Source organism: Bufo bufo, chromosome 9 (genome assembly GCF_905171765.1).
Source record: "Bufo bufo chromosome 9, aBufBuf1.1, whole genome shotgun sequence".
Lineage (NCBI taxonomy): Eukaryota > Metazoa > Chordata > Amphibia > Anura > Bufonidae > Bufo > Bufo bufo.
The window spans coordinates 148,871,279-148,891,514 of record NC_053397.1 but is presented as its reverse complement, the minus strand read 5'-3'; the positions used below and the strand labels follow the sequence as shown (position 1 = coordinate 148,891,514).

The 20,236-nt window shown below is 41.6% G+C and overlaps 1 protein-coding gene across 3 annotated transcripts in view; it reads left to right on the top strand.

Annotated features, from left to right (window-relative positions):
- The window catches only part of LOC120979081 (activating transcription factor 7-interacting protein 1-like), a 53,448-nt gene extending 33,537 nt beyond the window's left edge, over positions 1-19,911 (top strand). The window contains exons 8-17 of one of the 3 annotated variants that reach the window (XM_040407628.1): positions 2,867-2,946; positions 5,485-5,570; positions 5,680-5,817; positions 5,936-6,547; positions 6,741-6,814; positions 9,838-9,907; positions 10,030-10,182; positions 14,838-15,029; positions 18,862-18,965; positions 19,461-19,911. In XM_040407628.1, the coding sequence (XP_040263562.1) occupies positions 2,867-2,946; positions 5,485-5,570; positions 5,680-5,817; positions 5,936-6,547; positions 6,741-6,814; positions 9,838-9,907; positions 10,030-10,182; positions 14,838-15,029; positions 18,862-18,965; positions 19,461-19,877 (1,926 nt within the window). In that variant the 3' untranslated portion in view covers positions 19,878-19,911. Of the gene's footprint in view, positions 1-2,863; positions 2,947-5,484; positions 5,571-5,679; positions 5,818-5,935; positions 6,548-6,740; positions 6,815-9,837; positions 9,908-10,029; positions 10,183-14,837; positions 15,030-18,861; positions 18,966-19,460 lie in introns of all 3 variants that reach the window. The other 2 variants (XM_040407629.1, XM_040407627.1) reach the window with 2 other exon arrangements.
- Positions 19,912-20,236: the final 325 nt, after the last annotated feature.

The window sequence follows — 20,236 nt, the reverse complement described above, 5'->3', positions numbered from 1 at the left end:
TGTGTCCTCAGCCTCCACTGCAGGGACAATTCACAGTGCCCCTCAAGCATACCACATGTGCAGGGCACGGCGGTGTCATGCTGTTCTGCACCTCGTTTGCCAGGGCGAACTGAGTCACACAGGGGAGGAACTGCTCCATGTCATTCAGCAAGAAATCTAATCCTGGCTTTCTCCGTGACAACTCAGAATCAGAACTATGGTGAAGAACATTTATGTCTGTGCTGCATCAAGAAGGGCTGAGCCATGAGCCCTGCATGGCACACGTGTTCAATCTGGTTATCAAGCAGTTCCTAACGTCTTCCGCCCATCTGTAAGACATCCTAAAAATGGCCAGGAAATTTTGCATGCACTTCAGTCACTCGTACACCGCAAAGCGCACCGTCCTCGAGCTGCAGCGTCCATATGTTGAACCGACTGTCCGAATAGAGAAAGGCCATCAACGATTTTCTGATGATCCAAGCGGACATGAGTATTCTCTGTGTAACTTCGATGTCAGCAAGTGGCAACTCATGCGTGACACCTGGTGTTTGCTCAGGCCCTTTGGGAAGGCCATGTTATTTGTCAGTCGCCTGACTGCGGGATGAACAACGTCATTCCACTGCTTCATGTCCTGGAACAGATGCTGGTAGGGGGACTGGAGACGTGGCGCCTAGATCTCCCGGCTACATGAGCCCTGTGGGGGCTGAACTGGAGGAGGAGGAGGAGGACATTGGAGCACAAGCAATGTCTAGCGAAATGGGTGGTTTTTCTACACAGGTGACAGGAGAGGAGGAGCAGGAGCAGCCAGAGGAGCCATACACACCGTCTTCTAGCTACCTGCCTCAGCTACTATTCTGATGATGCCACACATTTGATGCTAACTGCTCCTTCTTTTACCCACGATCTTCAGTAGGTACTGGTACTGGTCTCCTGATGCTGCCGCCACCTCAATACTCTGTCATTGGGCCACTCTGTGGACTTCTCATGCTGTTCCCACCCTCCCCACTTCATGAGTCGGCTACTATTTAGCCTTTTTGGCTTGGCTGACATCATAATTTATTTGACCCTTCTGATCTGTCAGAAGGAAGGCAAAATGAGACGCACAACAGATCCTGTCTGTGTAGCAGCTGTAAGGCCTGTATGGTCCCATCAGAATTGGCTTATGATTTGGTAGCCAAAAGGAGTGGGTACAAAACACAGAAGACTTGCAAATATTCCTTTCACGTGTCCTCTCTGTTTTGGATCCACTCCTGTATTTTTTGGCATTAGCAATACTGATAGATTACTGACTGAGTGAAAGCGGATGCTCCACAGACAGATCTGTTTTTTGTGGGTTATTGTTCTGACTGATTAGAGGAAGGGCAAAGTAGTCTGTGACGTCAACACAAACTTACTACTGTCGGGGGGGCTCTACTACTGTAGGGGGGCTCTACTTGTATAAGTGTTTAATAGAACAGGTTCTGTAGATATCTATGTGGAATCGGCTGACGGTGTAAAAGGAGTGCGCTTCTTTTTGGCGCTAACATCAACTTGTAAGGCTGAGTTAATACTTGAGTTATTTGGTCAGTTTTGGCCCTGTGACTGCCCAAATAGGTGAAGTGTGCAGTGAATCTAAGAGCAACGACTGTCATACTGACTCACAGTATTATTTTATTACCAAAGCAGACTCCCTATGCGTATTACCTGAAGGCACAGTGTTCTACACCACTGGAAAGGCTCTCTGCAGCCAGGAGATAGGAGTTTTTTTAACGTAAATTGCTGCAAATAAATTCGGATCAAATTGAGTTTTTGAAAAATTCACTCATCTCTAGGTATGGCCACATAGTCATGTTTCCTGATGCAGTTTTGAAATATAAAATCAGGAGTGGTTCGTGAAATGGCAGATTCAGCTTCTCTTTTAAATTCGCTCCTGGTTTTGGCTTCCAAAGCTGCGCCTGCAACTTTGAAAGCGTAGGTTTACCCAAAAGGCACCAGTCACTAGTTTACGCTGCCCTTAGGTGTTAGGACACCATAACATTGATAAATGATTTCCCTCTAAGAATATTTGACTGGAAATAGATGTCCAACCCCCAGAAGGTTACAACAAATTACTGTCAGCATCATAGTACAAAAAGGGGTTTGATTTAAAGAGAACCTGTCTTTACTAGATGCAGTGCAATCTTCAGGCAGCATGTTATAGAGAAGGAGAAGCTGAGCAGATTGATGTATAGTTTTGGAGGAAAGGATTCAGTAAAAGTTGTAATTTTTACATTTAAATCTCTGCTCTTTTGAACGGCCACCATGCACAACTATCAGTGACTGACAGCCATCTCTGTATATACACGATCATAATATACTGAAGGTGTCAGTGTATAACCTGGTGTTCAGAAAGAGTACAGACTTAAGGCTCGTTCACATCAGCGCTAGTATTTTCCATTCTTCTGCTCTGTTATAGGAGCAGAAGAATGGTAATAATGCCACGAACAGACCATAACAGAGTATATGGCATTTGTTCGGTTTAGCGGAGAAAAAAGTTCTGCATACAGGACTTTTCTCTCCAATATTTTTGGAGCCTGCAACGCAGATGTGAACATACCCTTAGCTCAGCTCCTCCTGCTTTTATAACATGCAACCATCAGATTGCACTGTATTTTGTGTTGACAAGTCCTCTTTAAAACCCACCCGCCAGACAAACCTATGCACCGAAATATCCAGCCTTTTGTCAGCAATGCCTCCAACTAATTCAGTTTGCAGCAGTCTCCAATCTCTGGTAAGGAAAGTAGGATAAAATGTGCAATAGAAATTTGTTAGGTAGGTGTCGTGGGAGAATTTTAATTCCAATTCATCAAATTATGGCAAGTGATCAAATCTATTTATTTTATTTGTTTTTGTTTTCTCTAAAAAGCAGACCACAGCCAACCAGCCTGCATTACCTGTGAAATCTGCAGTAAATGATTTTGATCAAAACACTAATACAGTGAATGTCGGGTAAGCTTCACTACAACCAGAATTATGTTGTAATGTCATGTAGAATTACTTATTGTAACAGACAGTAGTACATAAATATATGGTTTCAAATGTAAAGGTTGGGTGAATAATTTGTGGACAGTCCTGATGGTAACCAGGTAACCAGGAATGTTTGAAATACGTAGAGTTTAATAAGGTATTCCAGTGTTGCCAAATGCCCTTGCACCATCACAGCCAACCTCTCCATTTATTTCAGCAAAAAATTAGTGCTATGTCCTCTCATTCATGTTGAGATAGATAAGACCCGCATCTATCGGACATTTATGGCATATCCTTTGGATATACCATAAATGTCCAGATGACAACTCCTTTAAGAAGATGATTAAAGGTGTTTCTCACTAGTAGTATTTATTCCCTATCTGTGGGGATCCAACTGCTGGGAACTCCAGTAATCAAAAGAACGAATGTCCCAAAGTGACCCATGAAAATGGAGGGTTGGCGGACATGCGTCACCACTGTTCTGTGTACCTCTGTGGGACTGCTAAACATGGCACAAGTGCTGTAATTCTGCAAGAATTGGGTAACCAGCGTATTAAGTAACAAGAGAGCAGAGGCTTTTGTATAACTGCTGTACAATACCGTTCAATCTCCTCTCCATTTACCAACCCACTTGTGCTCGTCACTTAGCCAAAAACTAAACCCGCTCATCCTTATTACATTTACCGGTAGTCACTCCCGCCATTTCATTTAGATTTCAAGCTCTTATGGACAGGGGCTTTTCTTCATTTTTCTTACTGATTTCAAAAATTGTCATCTTACTTTTTTCATACTTCCCGCATTGTAAAGTGCTATGGAATATATTGGGGCTATGTAAATAAACATTTTTTTTTTTTAATTATCCTGACCAATGACTTGAAATTGGCAGGGTTAATAGTTGCATCCTTTTTTTTAGACGTTCTATTTGCACGACCGTGAAAAATATTATTATTAAACACTAATACACTGTCGGTCAGTCGGTACACTGTCATGGCCATTTTACGTCCGTGTGGGCATCCATTTTTGACATCTGTTTGCATCCCTCATGGCTGTTACAAACTGCCATTAAAAATGGAGGTAGTTCATTACAGTGCCCCCAGTGTACATAATGCCCCCATAGTGACCCCTGCACATCATGTGCCCCCCCCCCCCAAAGTTCCCCAGCATGTATGGCTCCCACGTAGTGACCAAATGTATAATGCCCCCAACTCCTGTAGTACCAACAGATCCTTTTAATAAATAAAAGTACCTCGCCACTTGCTTGAGCAGTAATGCTCACTCTACACTGGAAGCAGCAGGACCTGACAATCCCAGCGTGATCATTTGACGTCACAACTCTGGGTGAGTAAGGTCCTGTCTCCTCCAGTGCAGAGCATGTGTTCCCACATGTGCAAGTGGTGAGGTAGCCTTTTTTTAAGATCTGTGCAGTCCTGTCTAAACAGTAGTTAAAAATGGGTCCATAACACCTGGGACCCCCACTGACCAGCTGTTTGAAGAAGAGGCAGTGCTCATGCGAGTGCTGCTTCCCTTTTGAGATTACACCGCACTGCAGTGCAGTGTAATTACAACTGCTCGTTCCATTCAAGTGATAATGCACCGTGTAATCTTGAAGAGGAAGCTGCTACCTCCTCTTCAGACAGCTGATTGGCGGGAGTCCCGGGTGTCGGACCCCTACTGATCTGATATTGATGAACTAACTACACAACCCTTGTCATGTGAATGTTCCCTTTAAACTTGCATGTTATCTTTTCTATTGACTCAGTCTCAGGAGGTTATTGAGAAGTTGTCTCCCCTTTAAAATCCGTTGTTCCATTCATCTGTTCTTCAAACAGGAAACAAGTTTTACCACCTGACATTTGTTTTACATAAAGGGGTCTGTCTTTTTTGGAGCTTTTATCAGGAGTAGAGTGAATATGAACTTTTTTTTTAGTTTCTGCCCTTGCAAGTGCACTAAAGGCGGGTTCTTCACTGTGAAGTGCTCTCTGCATTGAGTTCAGCGACAGCTGTAGCATTCAACCAGGAGACCACGACAGCTGTCACTCAGAGCTGAGAGGAGGGGCTGTGAAGCAGCTTTGTCCAGGGGACACCTGCTGAAGCAGAATCTGGCAGAATAAAAGTTCATATTCCCACTTCTTCGGATAACTAAAATGCCAGAAAATTTATGTTTGTACTGCTTACCCCAGCCCCTACCTAGTACTGTCAGCAGTTTTGGATGGTTAAAACTGCTGACGGTCCTTTTTTAAATGAGTGGAGAAACAGATAAAATGGATGTAGTCTTTGATTTTCACCTTGTGAAACACTTTCCACTTGTTTTAGAATACACTCGTTCCTATAGTTGACAATTTCTGGTGCATTTTGTTAAAAACCTAAACCCCATTGTTGTCAATAAATCTTCCAGACATCTTTGGTGTCAAAAGATGGCAAATGACCATGACCTTTGTAGTCTTGACCATCTTGATGTCTTGCAACACTGAGGACCATTTTTCTTCAAATGATCATGCAGTACTCTTTAATGTTCTGCAGAAATGCTGTCACAGTGAGGCAAAAGTTGGAAACAAAGCGAAGTGTGGGAGATACTGGCATAGTAAATGTCCCATCTTCACCTACAGGTAAGGCACTTTATGGGATACACACATTTTATGTAGTTGAATTGAATTTCATGTTAAGTAAAATCTGTTATTTCCAGGTGAAAACTTCATGCATTATTTATTGTTTTAGTTGTGACTTCTGCACCAAGCACATCTAATTTAACCCTTCGCACATCAAGCACCACACAGATGCCCATGAACCAGTCTCCTGCCAGTAACGCACTACAAATGCGGCCACCACCTGATTGGAAATTAATTCAGCAGAAAAGTAAGCGAGTTTATTGATAAGAAAAACATTAAACAGTGTAAAAATCTGCAAAAAAATCTGTGTGAATGTTCATTGATTGTGGTAATGTAATTTAGTGTTTTTTTAATTTTTGTTACAGTTAATGCTTCCACTATTGGAGCATCTCAAAGTACTCTGAGCAGTCAATCCAAACCTATACCACCAGTTACAACGGCCCCAGTTTTGACTCCAGTCCTTTCTGCTTCTACTACTGCAACTGTTGTTGGAAACAGCCAGGTGTCTACTAGCAACACCCAGCCAGTGTCCATGTCTCTTCAGTCTTTGCCCGTCATTCTCCATGTTCCAGTTGCAGTACCTTCTCAGACACAGCTCTTACAAGGCACAACAGGAACATTGGTGACCAATCATCAATCTGGCAATGTGGAGTTTATCCAAGTACAAAATCAGCCCACAGTCAGTAATCTTACAAAAACCCCTGTGTCTCTACCTGTTACTAAAGCAATGAACAGCCCTTCAATGTCCAGCTCGGGCATCCAGCGCAATTCTTCAGCTAATTCAATGAATTCTCCAATGACTGTGCAGGCTATGCCAACACATTCACTTAATTTATCCTCGAGGCAATCCCTGCCAAATGTTGGAACTTCTGGTGCATACAATCAAGCAAGTAATCGAAATACGACGCCGTTAAAATCTCCAGTGTCTGCATTTAGCACCACCACCACAAGTGACTCGCCCTCTGGAGGTAGATCAGGTGAGTGCATTTGTTTGGTTCTATAAAGGTAAAAGTTTTTCTAGACAGAGTTGACAGGGGGCTGTTTTTTGACATGTCAGATAAGCAAAGCTTGCTATTTTTTTCTGGATCTTGTTTCTTTTCTTAAGCTGTCAATCAGTGGTAAGTTTTTTAGTTTCTTTGTGAACTTACAATATTGCCTTTTAATTTACAGAATTACAGATTAATAGGACACCAACAGCAGAGACTGCTTCAAACAAGCGTTGCTTAACAGATGGTACTGCACAGGTATGTTTGCTGAAAATCTATATATTTATAAGATTGATAGCAGTTAGAGGTTGTCCAGCTGTTAATGGTCGTCGGGGGTATTAATACCAGCACCCCCACCAATCAGCTGTTTGAAGAGGAGGCGGCGGTTCATGCCATCGCCTCGGAAGTGCGGTGTAAGGGCACATTCACACGACCGTAGTATTTATCGGATTTGCAAATTGCAGATCCGCAAAACACGGATACCATCAGTGTTTATTCAGCAATTTGTGGACTACACCTGCCCGCAACCATAATAGAAAATGCCTATTCTTGTCCGTTATTACGGGCAAGAATAGGACATGCTCTACCCTTTCCACAGGGCCACGGAACCACAGATGCGGACAGCACACGGTGTGCTGTCAGATTCTTCTGCGGCCCCATTAAAATGAACAGGTCAATGAACGGCAAAATAGCGGAATGGGTGCGGACCCGTTCATACGGCTGTCTGAATGGGCCCTAATTCAAGTACTCGCTCCATTCACTTGAACTTCTACTTGCACTACGCCACTGCTCCACAGGAAATGAGGCATAGTTCAAAGACCAGGAAGCGTGGAGAACCACCTCCTCTCAAACAGCTGATAGTTGGGGGGGGCCTATATATAATATTGTGGACCTATCCTGACGAAATGGACTTCAGCCATTCTTGCATTACATTGATGGCCTTTTATTTAAATGTGAGGCTCCAAATTCCCTGAAGCGACCTGGCATTTTGAAAGGGATTGTCCCTTTTTAATCTGTGTATAAAGTATGTTAAACTTTGTTAATACATTGCATTGTGTTTCTTGTTTATCTTCCCTCCACAGTTAAGCTCAGAGAACCCCTTTAAAAGTCTCTGATAGACCTTTTGCCCGTGTGAAAACGCTTGAAGGAAATGTATCGGCAAAAAAAAATTCTGCTCGTTAAACCAGATAGTAACACACAACATTTTTTTCTAATCTGTTTTTATTTTCTGATTGCAAGTTTTTTCATTCTATTTCTTAAACATGATTATGGGGGCGGCCATCTTGCCTTAGCTATTCTTAACAGCATTAAGAAAATTGCATTAGAAAGCATTAAGAAAATCATCAAAAATTCTTGAACGATATGCTTTACATACAAACGTGATTTAAACAATAGGTCATTTTCTTAGGACACATTTCCTTTAGGGTCCATTCACACGTCTGCAGTGTTTTGCGGATCCGCAAAACACCGGGCCGGCACCCCAATAGAAATGTCTATTGTCCGCAGCTGCGGACAAGGATAGGACATGTTCTATTTTTTCCCGGAGCTGCGGACCGGAAGTTCGGGGCTGCGCACCAGAAATAAGGATGCGGACTGCACACTCAGGGCTCCAGACCAAAAAAAATATCAAGGAGCCATTGGCTCCTAACCTGAAAAATTTTGTCGCCAAATTTTAAATTTTTAGTCGCCAAATTTAAAATACATATAATTACGGTATAATAATAATTTAAAAAAAAGACATGTCTTACCTAGGGTTGTCACGATACCCAAGTTTTTACTCTATTTCGATACCATAAAGTATTTATGGAACGTCCGGCCCATAATAGAACAGTCCGATGCTAATTTTTGGTGGGACAAGGTGACAAAATTGGCAAATTGCAAGTTTTTTATTTTTTTTCTGTTACGGCGTTCACCGCATAGATATTTTTAAATATTTTAATAGTTCGCACTTTCAGTGTGGCGATATGTAATATTTATTATTTATATATTTTATATGTAAAATTGGGAAAGGGGGTGATTTAAACTTAATATTTTGGTGTGTGTTTTTTTTTTTAAACTTTTTATTTAATAACTATTTACCCCTTTAGGGGCTAGAACCTGGGATCTTTTCATCCCTTGTCCTATTCACCCTAATAGAGCTCTATTAGGGTGTATAGGATGTCGCACTCTCTCTGCTGCTCTGTGCACACAGCAGCAATGAGCCGACTACGGCAGCCAGGGCTTCAGTAGCGTCCTGGCTGCCATGGTAACCGATCATTACACTTCTGGGGCTCCAATCAGAAGCCAATGCGGAGGGGAGGGGAGGGGAGGGGGGACCCTGTGGCCACTGCCACCAATGATTATAATAGTTATAATACTGGGGTGGGGGCGCACTGCGCCACCAATGATTTTACTTTATAATACTGGGGTTAAGGGGGAAGATGCGGTGCACTGCGCCACCAATGAATATAGTTTATGCCTGAATACAAACGCAGGCTGCTGGTGCCAGCCATATCCCATTCCCGGCCTCTGACTGCGCGCTGCGATCTGCCCCTATTAACCCCTCAGGTGCGACTGATCGCAGCGCGCAGTCATAGGGGCTGGGTGCCGGGTATGGGATATGGCCGGCACCCGCAGCCCCTCCCCTCCTCTTCCTCCCTGCTATCGTCCATTGGTGGCAGCGGCACAGGGGGGAGGGACTGCGTGTGCCATGTCAGTTTATTGTGTGAAAGCGCCAGAGCAGCGGAGGATCTAGGCGCAAATGGCGACAAGACTACAAAGTCTTGTCGCCATTTTGCAATGTTAAGTCGCATTGGCGACCATCTTGGTTGCCATCTGGAGCCCTGACACTGTGTGCTGTCTGCATCTTTTCCGGCCTCATTGAAAATGAATGGGTTTGCACCTGTTCCGCATAATTGCGGAATGGATCCGGACCTATTCAATGGACGTGTAAATGGACCCTATAGGTAGCCCTCAGAGACACTTTGTCCATGTGATCTCAGGCTAAATAATTATTTAAATTGTCTCATATAGCAGCTGGCTTGACGAGGAGTTGACTGCTGGGGGTCTTGTTCCTGTAACCCTTTATTAGACTTTTCAGGCTACCAAATGTATTTCCTGTAGCATTGCAGGGGAAATGTCCATCTTCAGTTTATGGTAAATACAGGATACCATATGTAATAGTGATTTTTCCCATTTACCTACTAGCAGCCATTTAACTTGTTAAATTAAAAGCATTCATGACATTTTGAGAAGCACAAAATGATTTGGCGAATACATAATGCATACTTCTTTTCTCCCAGGGCGGCAAAGGTGCAACTGGTGTTATTGACCTTACACTGGATGATGAAGATGCTCAAATGTCCACTCATGGTTAGTTTGTCCATCCCTTTTTTAATAAAAAATGAAGACTTAGATTTTACATGACTATTGTGTGAACATTTAAAAATCTAAGTTAATGAATCAAAATATTGATATTTCATATTGTTTTACAGTAGATTCAAGAAGGAGCAATGCTTCATCTATACCTGCAAGTACACAGTCCTCACAGCCGATGGGTCGCCAGCTCCAGCAGGCAAACACTGTGCAGACCTCATCTGCTTCTGCTGGGCTGCCATCTCAAGCCACTATACATGTTTTACCAACAGGTACCAGCAAATGTCCATTGTCTTTATAACATTTAATTTAATTAATAGGTGACCCTAAGGGAAAATGTCCGACTGCTGGTACCCCAACAATCAGTGATGTTCAGTTTCTCTGCAGCTCTACAGTAGGGGTAAAAAGCATTACACAGTTACAATGATACCAGCATATGCTGTCTGTGTAATGGACCTCTCCGTTTCCTCCGACAATCCCATAGTGTCTGTGCTCATGCTTGGCCAGCACCCAATCCAACCGGTGACTATTTTCATGACTGTGGGGATCCCAGCATTCGGACCCTCACTAGTCTCACACTTGCACCTGTCCTGTGAATAGGTGATAATTTTTCATTCTTGAACAACCACTTTAAGCACAAATGTTATTAAAGTATACTGCCATATTTTTATTTAGAAACCGTATACAGCTGTACATATTACACAGTAGTAGCGCACTAAAAATGCATTGACAACTATGTGGAAATAAAAGTAAGCAAATATTTGAGTATAGCAAATGATGTATGATAACTTGTGAATTGGTCTGTGTGCAGATGGAAGTGAAAATGCAGGGTTAGATAAAATGTTACATGCAAGGACTGACAAAAATAGAAGTATTTATACAAGTCCTATACTTAGGAAACCAATGAATAGCCGATTCCCGTTAGACTAGACAGACTTAGACATTTTCACTGTTTTTGTAAGGATATTCTTTAACAGCCTGGAACGTTGTAATTTAAGTGTCTTGTGGTTTAGTACGTTTCTAGAATTCAGTATTTAATTAAACTGGAAAATGGCAGTGTTTTAGATTCTGAGAAATTTTGGAAAGTGGGAGGGGAGGGTCGATATACAGATAGTGTCTAATAACTGTTGGGTGCAGTATTTGATAAGAGTTTAATACCTGCTTTACGTCTTTTATAAGTCGTGAAATAAAGCTTCTAGTGATATAGGAATTGGCGATATTCATAGCTTTTTTTTATACATTGAACACGGCCTTAGGATCTTCAGGATGCGGATATTGTGCATGACCAGTTGGTAGTGAAGACAAAAAATGTAGCCTAATCCATATGCAAATGAGCAGTTAATGATGCAACTGATCAGAAAGTGAAAGGTATCTTTACACTCAGCTGGGCTAGACCTACAAGGCCTTGCGCCTGGTCTAATAGTGGATTTCCCATGGTCAGTATTTCTTTCACATGGTCAGTATTTGGATATTTAGCTTCAGCATAAAACCAGCAGAGGAACCTACAGAGAAAAGATAAATGGAAATATTTCTATACTTTCTGTGTTTAGGACCCATTTTGGTTTTGCCTTACTAACTGAGGCAAAATAGTGACCCTGTGAAAATGGCCTTTGTAAGAGTGGGGCTTCATCACTATATCAGCTGCCATGCAATTCTTGTGTAGATTTGGTATATCCATACTGCTGTTGAGTATATGTTGAGCGACAATTAAAGAAGGGCTTTTTTACATTTCCCTATAAACCAGTGCAGTCTTTTTTTTAAAGCTAAAAAACAACGCCTTTTGGTGGAGAGTAAAGGAGGATATTAAAATGGGTCAGATAAGCTATCATGCTAAATATTTGTTTTGTGGCATTTGCCATCACACTCAAACTGTGCAGGGACACACCCGCAACTGGTAACACGCAGCTGTGCCTTTTATTTATAAGCTTCTAGTAGGAATAAGAGAAGAATGTAAAACTTGGGCCTCTTGAACACGTTTACGTTCCGTTTTATGCGTTCTGTATACGGATCCATTCATTTCAATGGGTCCGCAAAAAAAACGGAATGTACTCCGTATGAATTCCATTTCCATTTTTCCGTTCAGTTCAAAGAACATGTCCTATTATTGTCCGCATAACTGACAAGGATAGTACTGTTCTATCAGGGGCCAGCTGTTCCAGTCCCGAAAAAAATGGAATGCTCACGGACGTCGTCAGTATTTATTGCAGATACGTTTTTTACGGACCGCAAAATACTGAAAAATCCATACGGTCGTGTGCAAGAGGCCTTAGGCTAGTTTCACACTAGCGGCAGCCTTCTCCGGCAGGATGTTCCGGCGGGCGAACAGCCTACCGGATCTGTGCTGCCGCTAGGGCACGCGTGCCGCCGGAGGTCCGCTCCGGCCCCATTGACATGTCGTAGTTTTATTCCAGCTGCCTCTCTGCATGTTTGCCGTGCTGCCACCGGAACTCCGGCCCACCCCTATTATAGTCAATGGGGCCGGAGCGGACCTCCAGCGGCACGCGTGCACTAGTGGCAGCACTGATCCGGCAGGCTGTTCACCCACCGGAGCAGCCTGCCGGAGAAGGCTGCCGCTAATGTGAAAGTAGCCATAGTCATAAGAATAAAGTCTCTAGAATTGCTATTACATGGGGAATGCAAGTAAATACTAAAACAGACAGACATGTCAAGAGATGTGACTGGTCCTCTTTAATAGTTCAGAATAAAGCGCCACCTCCTCCACCTTTATCAGAAATAATTGATGGCTGCAGATGTGCATATACATACGTCTGTTCGACATACCATCGCTCATTAATAAGGTAGCAGAGGGATTGCTGGACTCCTGAATACACTACACTCATAACTAGTTTTCTGTAACCTTTCTTCTAGGCAATTATCCAAAAGGAACAATTGGGTCAGGTGCCCATAGCAACCAATCAGATTCTACCTTTCATTTTTGACGGCTCCTTTGGAAAATGAAAGGTGGAATATGATTAGTTGCTATGAGCACCAGTTTGCTAAATGACCCCAAATATTTTTCCTTAAAATAGGACAACATGTTTCACTTACATTTGCGCTACAACTATATGTCTGATCATGAAATACTGGTAGAAATCTTCAGGTCAAGATTTAAAGTGAATTAACTTTTCAATGATTTCATTGTTATTGCCAATATATGAAAAAATAAATCTGAAACTTGGATTATATACAGTCAGGTCCATAAATATTGGGACATCAACACAATTCTAAAATTGTTTGCTCTATACACCACCACAATGGATTTGAAATGAAACGAACAAGATGTGCTTTAACTGCAGACTGTCGGCTTTTATTTAGAGGGTATTTACATCCAAATCAGGTGAACGGTGTAGGAATTACAACAGCTTGCATATGTGCCTCCCACTTGTTAAGGGACCAAAAGTAATGGGACCGAATAATAATCATAAATCAAACTTTCACTTTTTAATACTTGGTTGCAAATCCTTTGCAGTTAATTACAGCCTGAAGTCTGGAACGCATAGACATCACCAGATGCTGGGTTTCATCCCTGGTGATGCTCTGCCAGGCTTCTACTGCAACTGTCTTCAGTTCCTGCTTGTTCTTGGGGCATTTTCCCTTCAGTTTTGCATTCAGCAAGTGAAATGCATGCTCAATCGGATTCAGGTCAGGTGATTGACTTGGCCATTGCATAACATTCCACTTTTTTCCCTTTAAAAAGTCTTTGGTTGCTTTTGCAGTATGCTTTGGGCCATTGTCCATCTACACTGTGAAGCGACGTCCAATGAGTTCTGAAGCATTTGGCTGAAGATGAGCAGATAATATTGTCAGAAACACTTCAAAATTCATCCTGCTGCTTTTGTCAGCAGTCACATCATCAATAAATACAAGAGAACCAGTTCCATTGGCAGCCATAAATGCCCACGCCATGACACTACCACCACCATGCTTCACTGATGAGCTGGTATGCTTAGGATCATGAGCAGTTCCTTTCCTTCTCTTCACATCACTCTGGTAAAGGTTGATCTTGGTCTCACCTGTCCATAGGATGTTGTTCCAGAACTGTGAAGGCTTTTTTAGATGTCATTTGGCAAACTCTAATTTGGTTTACATCTTGTGGTGAACGCTCTGTATTCACTCTGGTGAAGTCTTCTCTTGATTTTTGACTTTGACACACATACACCTACCTCTTGGAGAGTGTTCTTGATCTGGCCAACTGTTGTGAAGGGTGTTTTCTTCACCAGGTAAAGAATTCTTCAGTCATCCACCACAGTTGTTTTCCGTGCTCTTCCGGGTCTTTTGGTGTTGCTGAGCTCACTGATGCATTCCTTCTTTTTAAGAATGTTCCAAACAGTTGTTTTGGTCACGCCTAATGCTTTTGCTATCTCTCTGATGGGTCTGTTTTGTTTTTTCAGCCTAATGATGACTTGCTTCACTGATAGTGACAGCTCTATGGATCTCATATTGAGAGTTGACAGCAACAGATTCCAAATGCAAATAGCACACTTGGAATGAACTCTGGACCTTTTATCTGCTCATTGTAATTGGAATAATGAGGGAATAACACACACCTGGCCATGGAACAGCTGAGAAGCCAATTGTCCCATTACATTTGGTTCCTTAACAAGTAGGAAGCACATATGCAAACTGCTGTAATTCCTACACTGTTCACCTGATTTGGATGTAAATACCCTCAAATTAAAGCTGACAGTCTGCAGTTAAAGCACATCTTGTTTGTTTTATTTCAAATCCATTGTGGTGGTGTATAGAGCCAAAAAAAATTGAATTGAGTCGATGTCCCAATATTTATGGACCTGACTGTATGTAAGATGTGTATGTCTGCAGAATACAATAAGCACTGCATAAAGTGTAATACATAATAGCAGTTTGTAAATATGGTTATTTGGTTAGTGGATAAAGTCTAATGAGCCATTTCTTACTTCCTCTCAAGCCCAGACAACTGTTAATATAACACAACGGCCAGGAACTCAGACTACACCAAGAGCTGCAGCTCCTCGAGCATCAAGCAACCCACATATGGTTTACACTACAACTGCCCTCCCAACAGTACCTTCACAGACTCCTATACGCAACACAGTCATGCAGAGCCAAAACCTGCGGCAGATCAGTCCGCAAACTGGAGGTAAGGCTATACTGTACATGCATTCACGTTGTCCCCCTGCTGTCCCCTTATACAGATCACTGATAAGTCATGGTAGCAGTCTGCTAGATTATCTGTGTGCACAAAAATGCAGTTCTTGTCATTTAGGAGCACCACTCATTATGTAAGCTTTGTCCAGAGGTTTTTAGTGACTGGACTCATTATTTCAGCAGCACTTGGTGCCACCTGAGTTGGCTTGTTAATTAATAGGCTTTTGGCACAGGCGCCATGAAACTGGACCCGTAATCTGCATGGCGTGAATGAGAAGTGGTTAATAAATCCAGTTATCAATTTGCCCGAAATATGGCAACACCCATATTCACAAGTTAAAGTATAAATTTCATATACAGGGAGTGCAGAATTATTAGGCAAGTTGTATTTTTGAGGATTAATTTTATTATTGAACAACAACCATGTTCTCAATGAACCCAAAAAACTCATTAATATCAAAGGTGAATATTTTTGGAAGTAGTTTTTAGTTTGTTTTTAGTTTTAGCTATTTTAGGGGGATATCTGTGTGTGCAGGTGACTATTACTGTACATAATTATTAGGCAACTTAACAAAAAACAAATATATACCCATTTAAATTATTTATTTTTACCAGTGAAACCAATATAACATCTCAACATTCACAAATATACATTTCTGACATTCAAAATCAAAACAAAAACAAATCAGTGACCAATATAGCCACCTTTCTTTGCAAGGACACTCAAAAGCCTGCCATCCATGGATTCTGTCAGTGTTTTGATCTGTTCACCATCAACATTGCGTGCAGCAGCAACCACAGCCTCCCAGACACTGTTCAGAGAGGTGTACTGTTTTCCCTCCTTGTAAATCTCACATTTGATGATGGACCACAGGTTCTCAATGGGGTTCAGATCAGGTGAACAAGGAGGCCATGTCATTAGATTTTCTTCTTTTATACCCTTTCTTGCCAGCCACGCTGTGGAGTACTTGGACGCGTGTGATGGAGCATTGTCCTGCATGAAAATCATGTTTTTCTTGAAGGATGCAGACTTCTTCCTGTACCACTGCTTGAAGAAGGTGTCTTCCAGAAACTGGCAGTAGGACTGGGAGTTGAGCTTGACTCCATCCTCAACCCGAAAAGGCCCCACAAGCTCATCTTTGATGATACCAGCCCAAACCAGTACTCCACCTCCACCTTGCTGGCGTCTGAGTCGGACTGGAGCTCTCTGCCCTTTACCAATCCAGCCACGGGCCCATCCATCTGGCCCATCAAGACTCACTCTCATTTCATCAGTCCATAAAACCTTAGAAAAATCAGTCTTGAGATATTTCTTGGCCCAGTCTTGACGTTTCAGCTTGTGTGTCTTGTTCAGTGGTGGTCGTCTTTCAGCCTTTCTTACCTTGGCCATGTCTCTGAGTATTGCACACCTTGTGCTTTTGGACACTCCAGTGATGTTGCAGCTCTGAAATATGGCCAAACTGGTGGCAAGTGGCATCTTGGCAGCTGCACGCTTGACTTTTCTCAGTTCATGGGCAGTTATTTTGCGCCTTGGTTTTTCCACACGCTTCTTGCGACCCTGTTGACTATTTTGAATGAAACGCTTGATTGTTCGATGATCACACTTCAGAAGCTTTGCAATTTTAAGAGTGCTGCATCCCTCTGCAAGATATCTCACTATTTTTGACTTTTCTGAGCCTGTCAAGTCCTTCTTTTGACCCATTTTGCCAAAGGAAAGGAAGTTGCCTAATAATTACGCACACCTGATATAGGGTGTTGATGTCATTAGACCACACCCCTTCTCATTACAGAGATGCACATCACCTAATATGCTTAATTGGTAGTAGGCTTTCGAGCCTATACAACTTGGAGTAAGACAACATGCATAAAGAGGATGATGTGGTCAAAATACTCATTTGCCTAATAATTCTGCACGCAGTGTATATATATATATATATATATATATATATATATATATATATATATATATATATATATATAATTTATTTATTTTTTTTGGAGTATTGGATTGTGGTGATTAATATCACCTTGGTGGCCCTATTTCAACTTTTCACTGTGTATTCAATTACCCCTTAATTCCACATTTTTGTTCCCTGTACTTCCTACTTTTACCTGTGCTTAAAATAGGGTTGCTAGGCATGGTCCGTCTATCTGTTGATAGACAGAGCACGCAGCGTGCAGGCTCACATTACTGACAGCCAGGGACTGTAAGTAAATGATTAAAGCCAGGTCCTCCCTAGCAGCTGATAACAGTGCCTGGGCTGTGTGCACTTCTCCCTGTCCCTGCGCTTGGCAGACGCTCCCTTACTCAGCAGAACTGGAGAATGCAGAGTTGAACCAGCGCACAACAGGGAAGGGAGATCTGCCATCTGCTCAGTGTATAAATGAAAGAAACATGTGGTAAGAGGACCCCTTTGCTGCAGGAGATTAACCCTTTAGGGGGAGGGCTCTGGTTACTGACACTTTTGGGGGGCTATTGTTACTGGCTAGTGAGGGCAGGCGGGATTAGCCTCAGGGTGAGGGCAGTGGCGGTTATCTTAACTGAATAGTGAAATTGCAGTTTTATGCAGACTGGTTGCTAAGGGCTGAATCTTATTAAATATGGGGTAAGTCAGTCTAATAGTAACTGACTCTAGAATATCATGTTATTAGTAACTACATATATGAAAATTGAAATTAGGGTCTAAATGTGACAGTTATCCTTTAAATCTAAACCTTTTTGGGAAAAATTGCTCTTCGCTTTTATCATAGAAAGTATAGGAAACCTGTAATTTAGATACTCAGACAGCAGAGGAGATGAAAGCTGAAGGTGCAGAGCGCTCAAAGCAGCTGCATTGTCCCTTTGTTTTTACAGCAGTTAAGGCAACTTTTAAAGCACTTGTCCAGGATTATAAAATTATGGCTTTTTTTTAAGGAATTGAAAGAATTGGCACCACATTTGTGATGAGGTGCATTCACACAACCCTATGTATTTTGCAGTCTGCAAAACGTGGATCCACAAAAAATACGGATGACATCCATGTTGCATCGATTGATATATATATTATTTTTTTTGGGGGGTGTTGTTATCCATTGTGACAATGCCTATCCTTGTCTGCAAAATGGACAAGAATAGGACATGTTTTATTTCTTTTGCAGGGCTACAGAATGGACATACAGATAAGGACAGTACACAGTGTGCATGTCCACATTTTTTGCGGACCGATTGAAATGAATGGGTCCACATCCTGTTCACAACTCTGATGCGGACCAAAAATGCGGTTGTGTGAATGGGCCCGTATTGTAACTTGGCTCCATTCACTTCAGTGGAGCTGAGCTGCAATACCAGACACAACCCATGGACAGGGGTGGTGTGGTTTCTGTGAGAAAGCAGCCATGTTTCTGTAATCCTGTACAACCCCTTTTGTTGGATTATACTGCAGTAAATTGGAAACAACATACTTCTCTACTCATGAATGCAGAAACCGGTGTAACACATACTTTTAGTATCTGAGATAAATTGTACATATTATACTATATATGAAATGCCTTTATAATTGCTATATATATATATATATATATATATATATATATATATATATATATATATTTATATTTATTTATTGAACATTTTATTGAAGATTTTCTGTATTTGAAACTTACAAAGCTGTTCAATGTCAACCATTTTCCCCCCTGTGTTTTCAATGTTTTAGGTCTGTTGTATTATTGTTCTATAGCTTGCATACCATGTTGTAGGCCTAAAGCCTATTGCTTGCTACTTGAAATTAAAGACTAAAATGGATTACATCAATTCAATGTGACTTCTTTCTTTTTGGAATATTTAGGAGTGTCTGTAAGAATGCCACAAACTGCTGCATATGTAGTAAATAATGGGATGCCTATCAGTTCTACTGGACCACAACTCACAGTTCATCATCGACCTCCACAAGTAAGTTCCCATTCACACTTGATTAGCATTTAGAGAAGGCAAACGTTTAGTCACCAATCTGTAATAAAGAGGCTTTTTACACAGTCTAACAACTGACAATCCTTGTGCAGTGATCAAATGAACATTTGCTTATTTGTTAATCGCATCTTTATGGTGACATAAACTGTTTGTCGGCGTAAATCTTCTTCTGTAACCTCTTATTAAAGTGAAGTGAGCATGTGGAGTAAGGAAAAACAAATGACTGATTTAAGCAATCAAATTTATGTGAATAATACAATTATTCACACATGAATACAAGTAAACAAGCGTTGATCCACTTGCTGTATCGACAATTGACGCTCATAACAATTTATCTGTTTGTGTAAGGACCCTTTCATTTCTTTACTGAATGTTGATAATCAAAAATATTGACCTATATTTTATTATCCAGTGTTTACAGATCATATTCACAGAATAAGAAACTGTTTTGCTTACAATGGTGTTTTATTCCCTTAGGAACCTGCAAGGCCAATCCACCCAGCCCCGCTTCCTGAAGCTCCTCAGCCCCAGCGACTTCCACCTGAAGCTGCTTCAACATCTCTTCCTCAGAAACCTCATCTGAAATTAGCCAGAGTACAAAGCCAAAATGGTATTGTCCTATCCTGGAGTGTATTAGAGGTAGACCGTACCTGTGCCATTGTAGATAGCTACCACCTGTATGCTTATCATGAAGACCCAACTGCAACATCTCCATCACAGTGGAAAAAAATTGGTGAAGTGAAAGCGCTACCTCTTCCAATGGCATGTACTCTTACACAGTTTGTTTCAGGCAGCAAATACTATTTTGCTGTTCGGGCAAAGGACATTTATGGCCGCTTTGGACCTTTTTGTGATCCACAGTCAACAGATGTTATCTCTACTCAAAGCAGTTAGGAAGTAGTGGAATTCTTCCTCTGAAGATTTCTATTAGAAAAGATATCCCGCATGAAATCTATTTTAGATGAATTACTGGGTCTTCATAATGGAAACCATGTACAGCACTTGCCTATTGTCACAAATTAGCTTGCATTTCTGCCAAGAACTTTTGAAATGTCTTTTTGTTAAGACCAATCTTCTGCAGAATGTGAATTGATTTGAAATGGTTTCATTGACTTCACTAATCCTGAGTGTTTGCGTATCAGTAGGCCAAAACCAAGCCACTTGACTGAAATGGAGATGACTAGCAGCTATTGTGAAAGCTGTGTGCCATGAACTACTGACAGAGGAGACACAATTGGATATATAATTTTCAA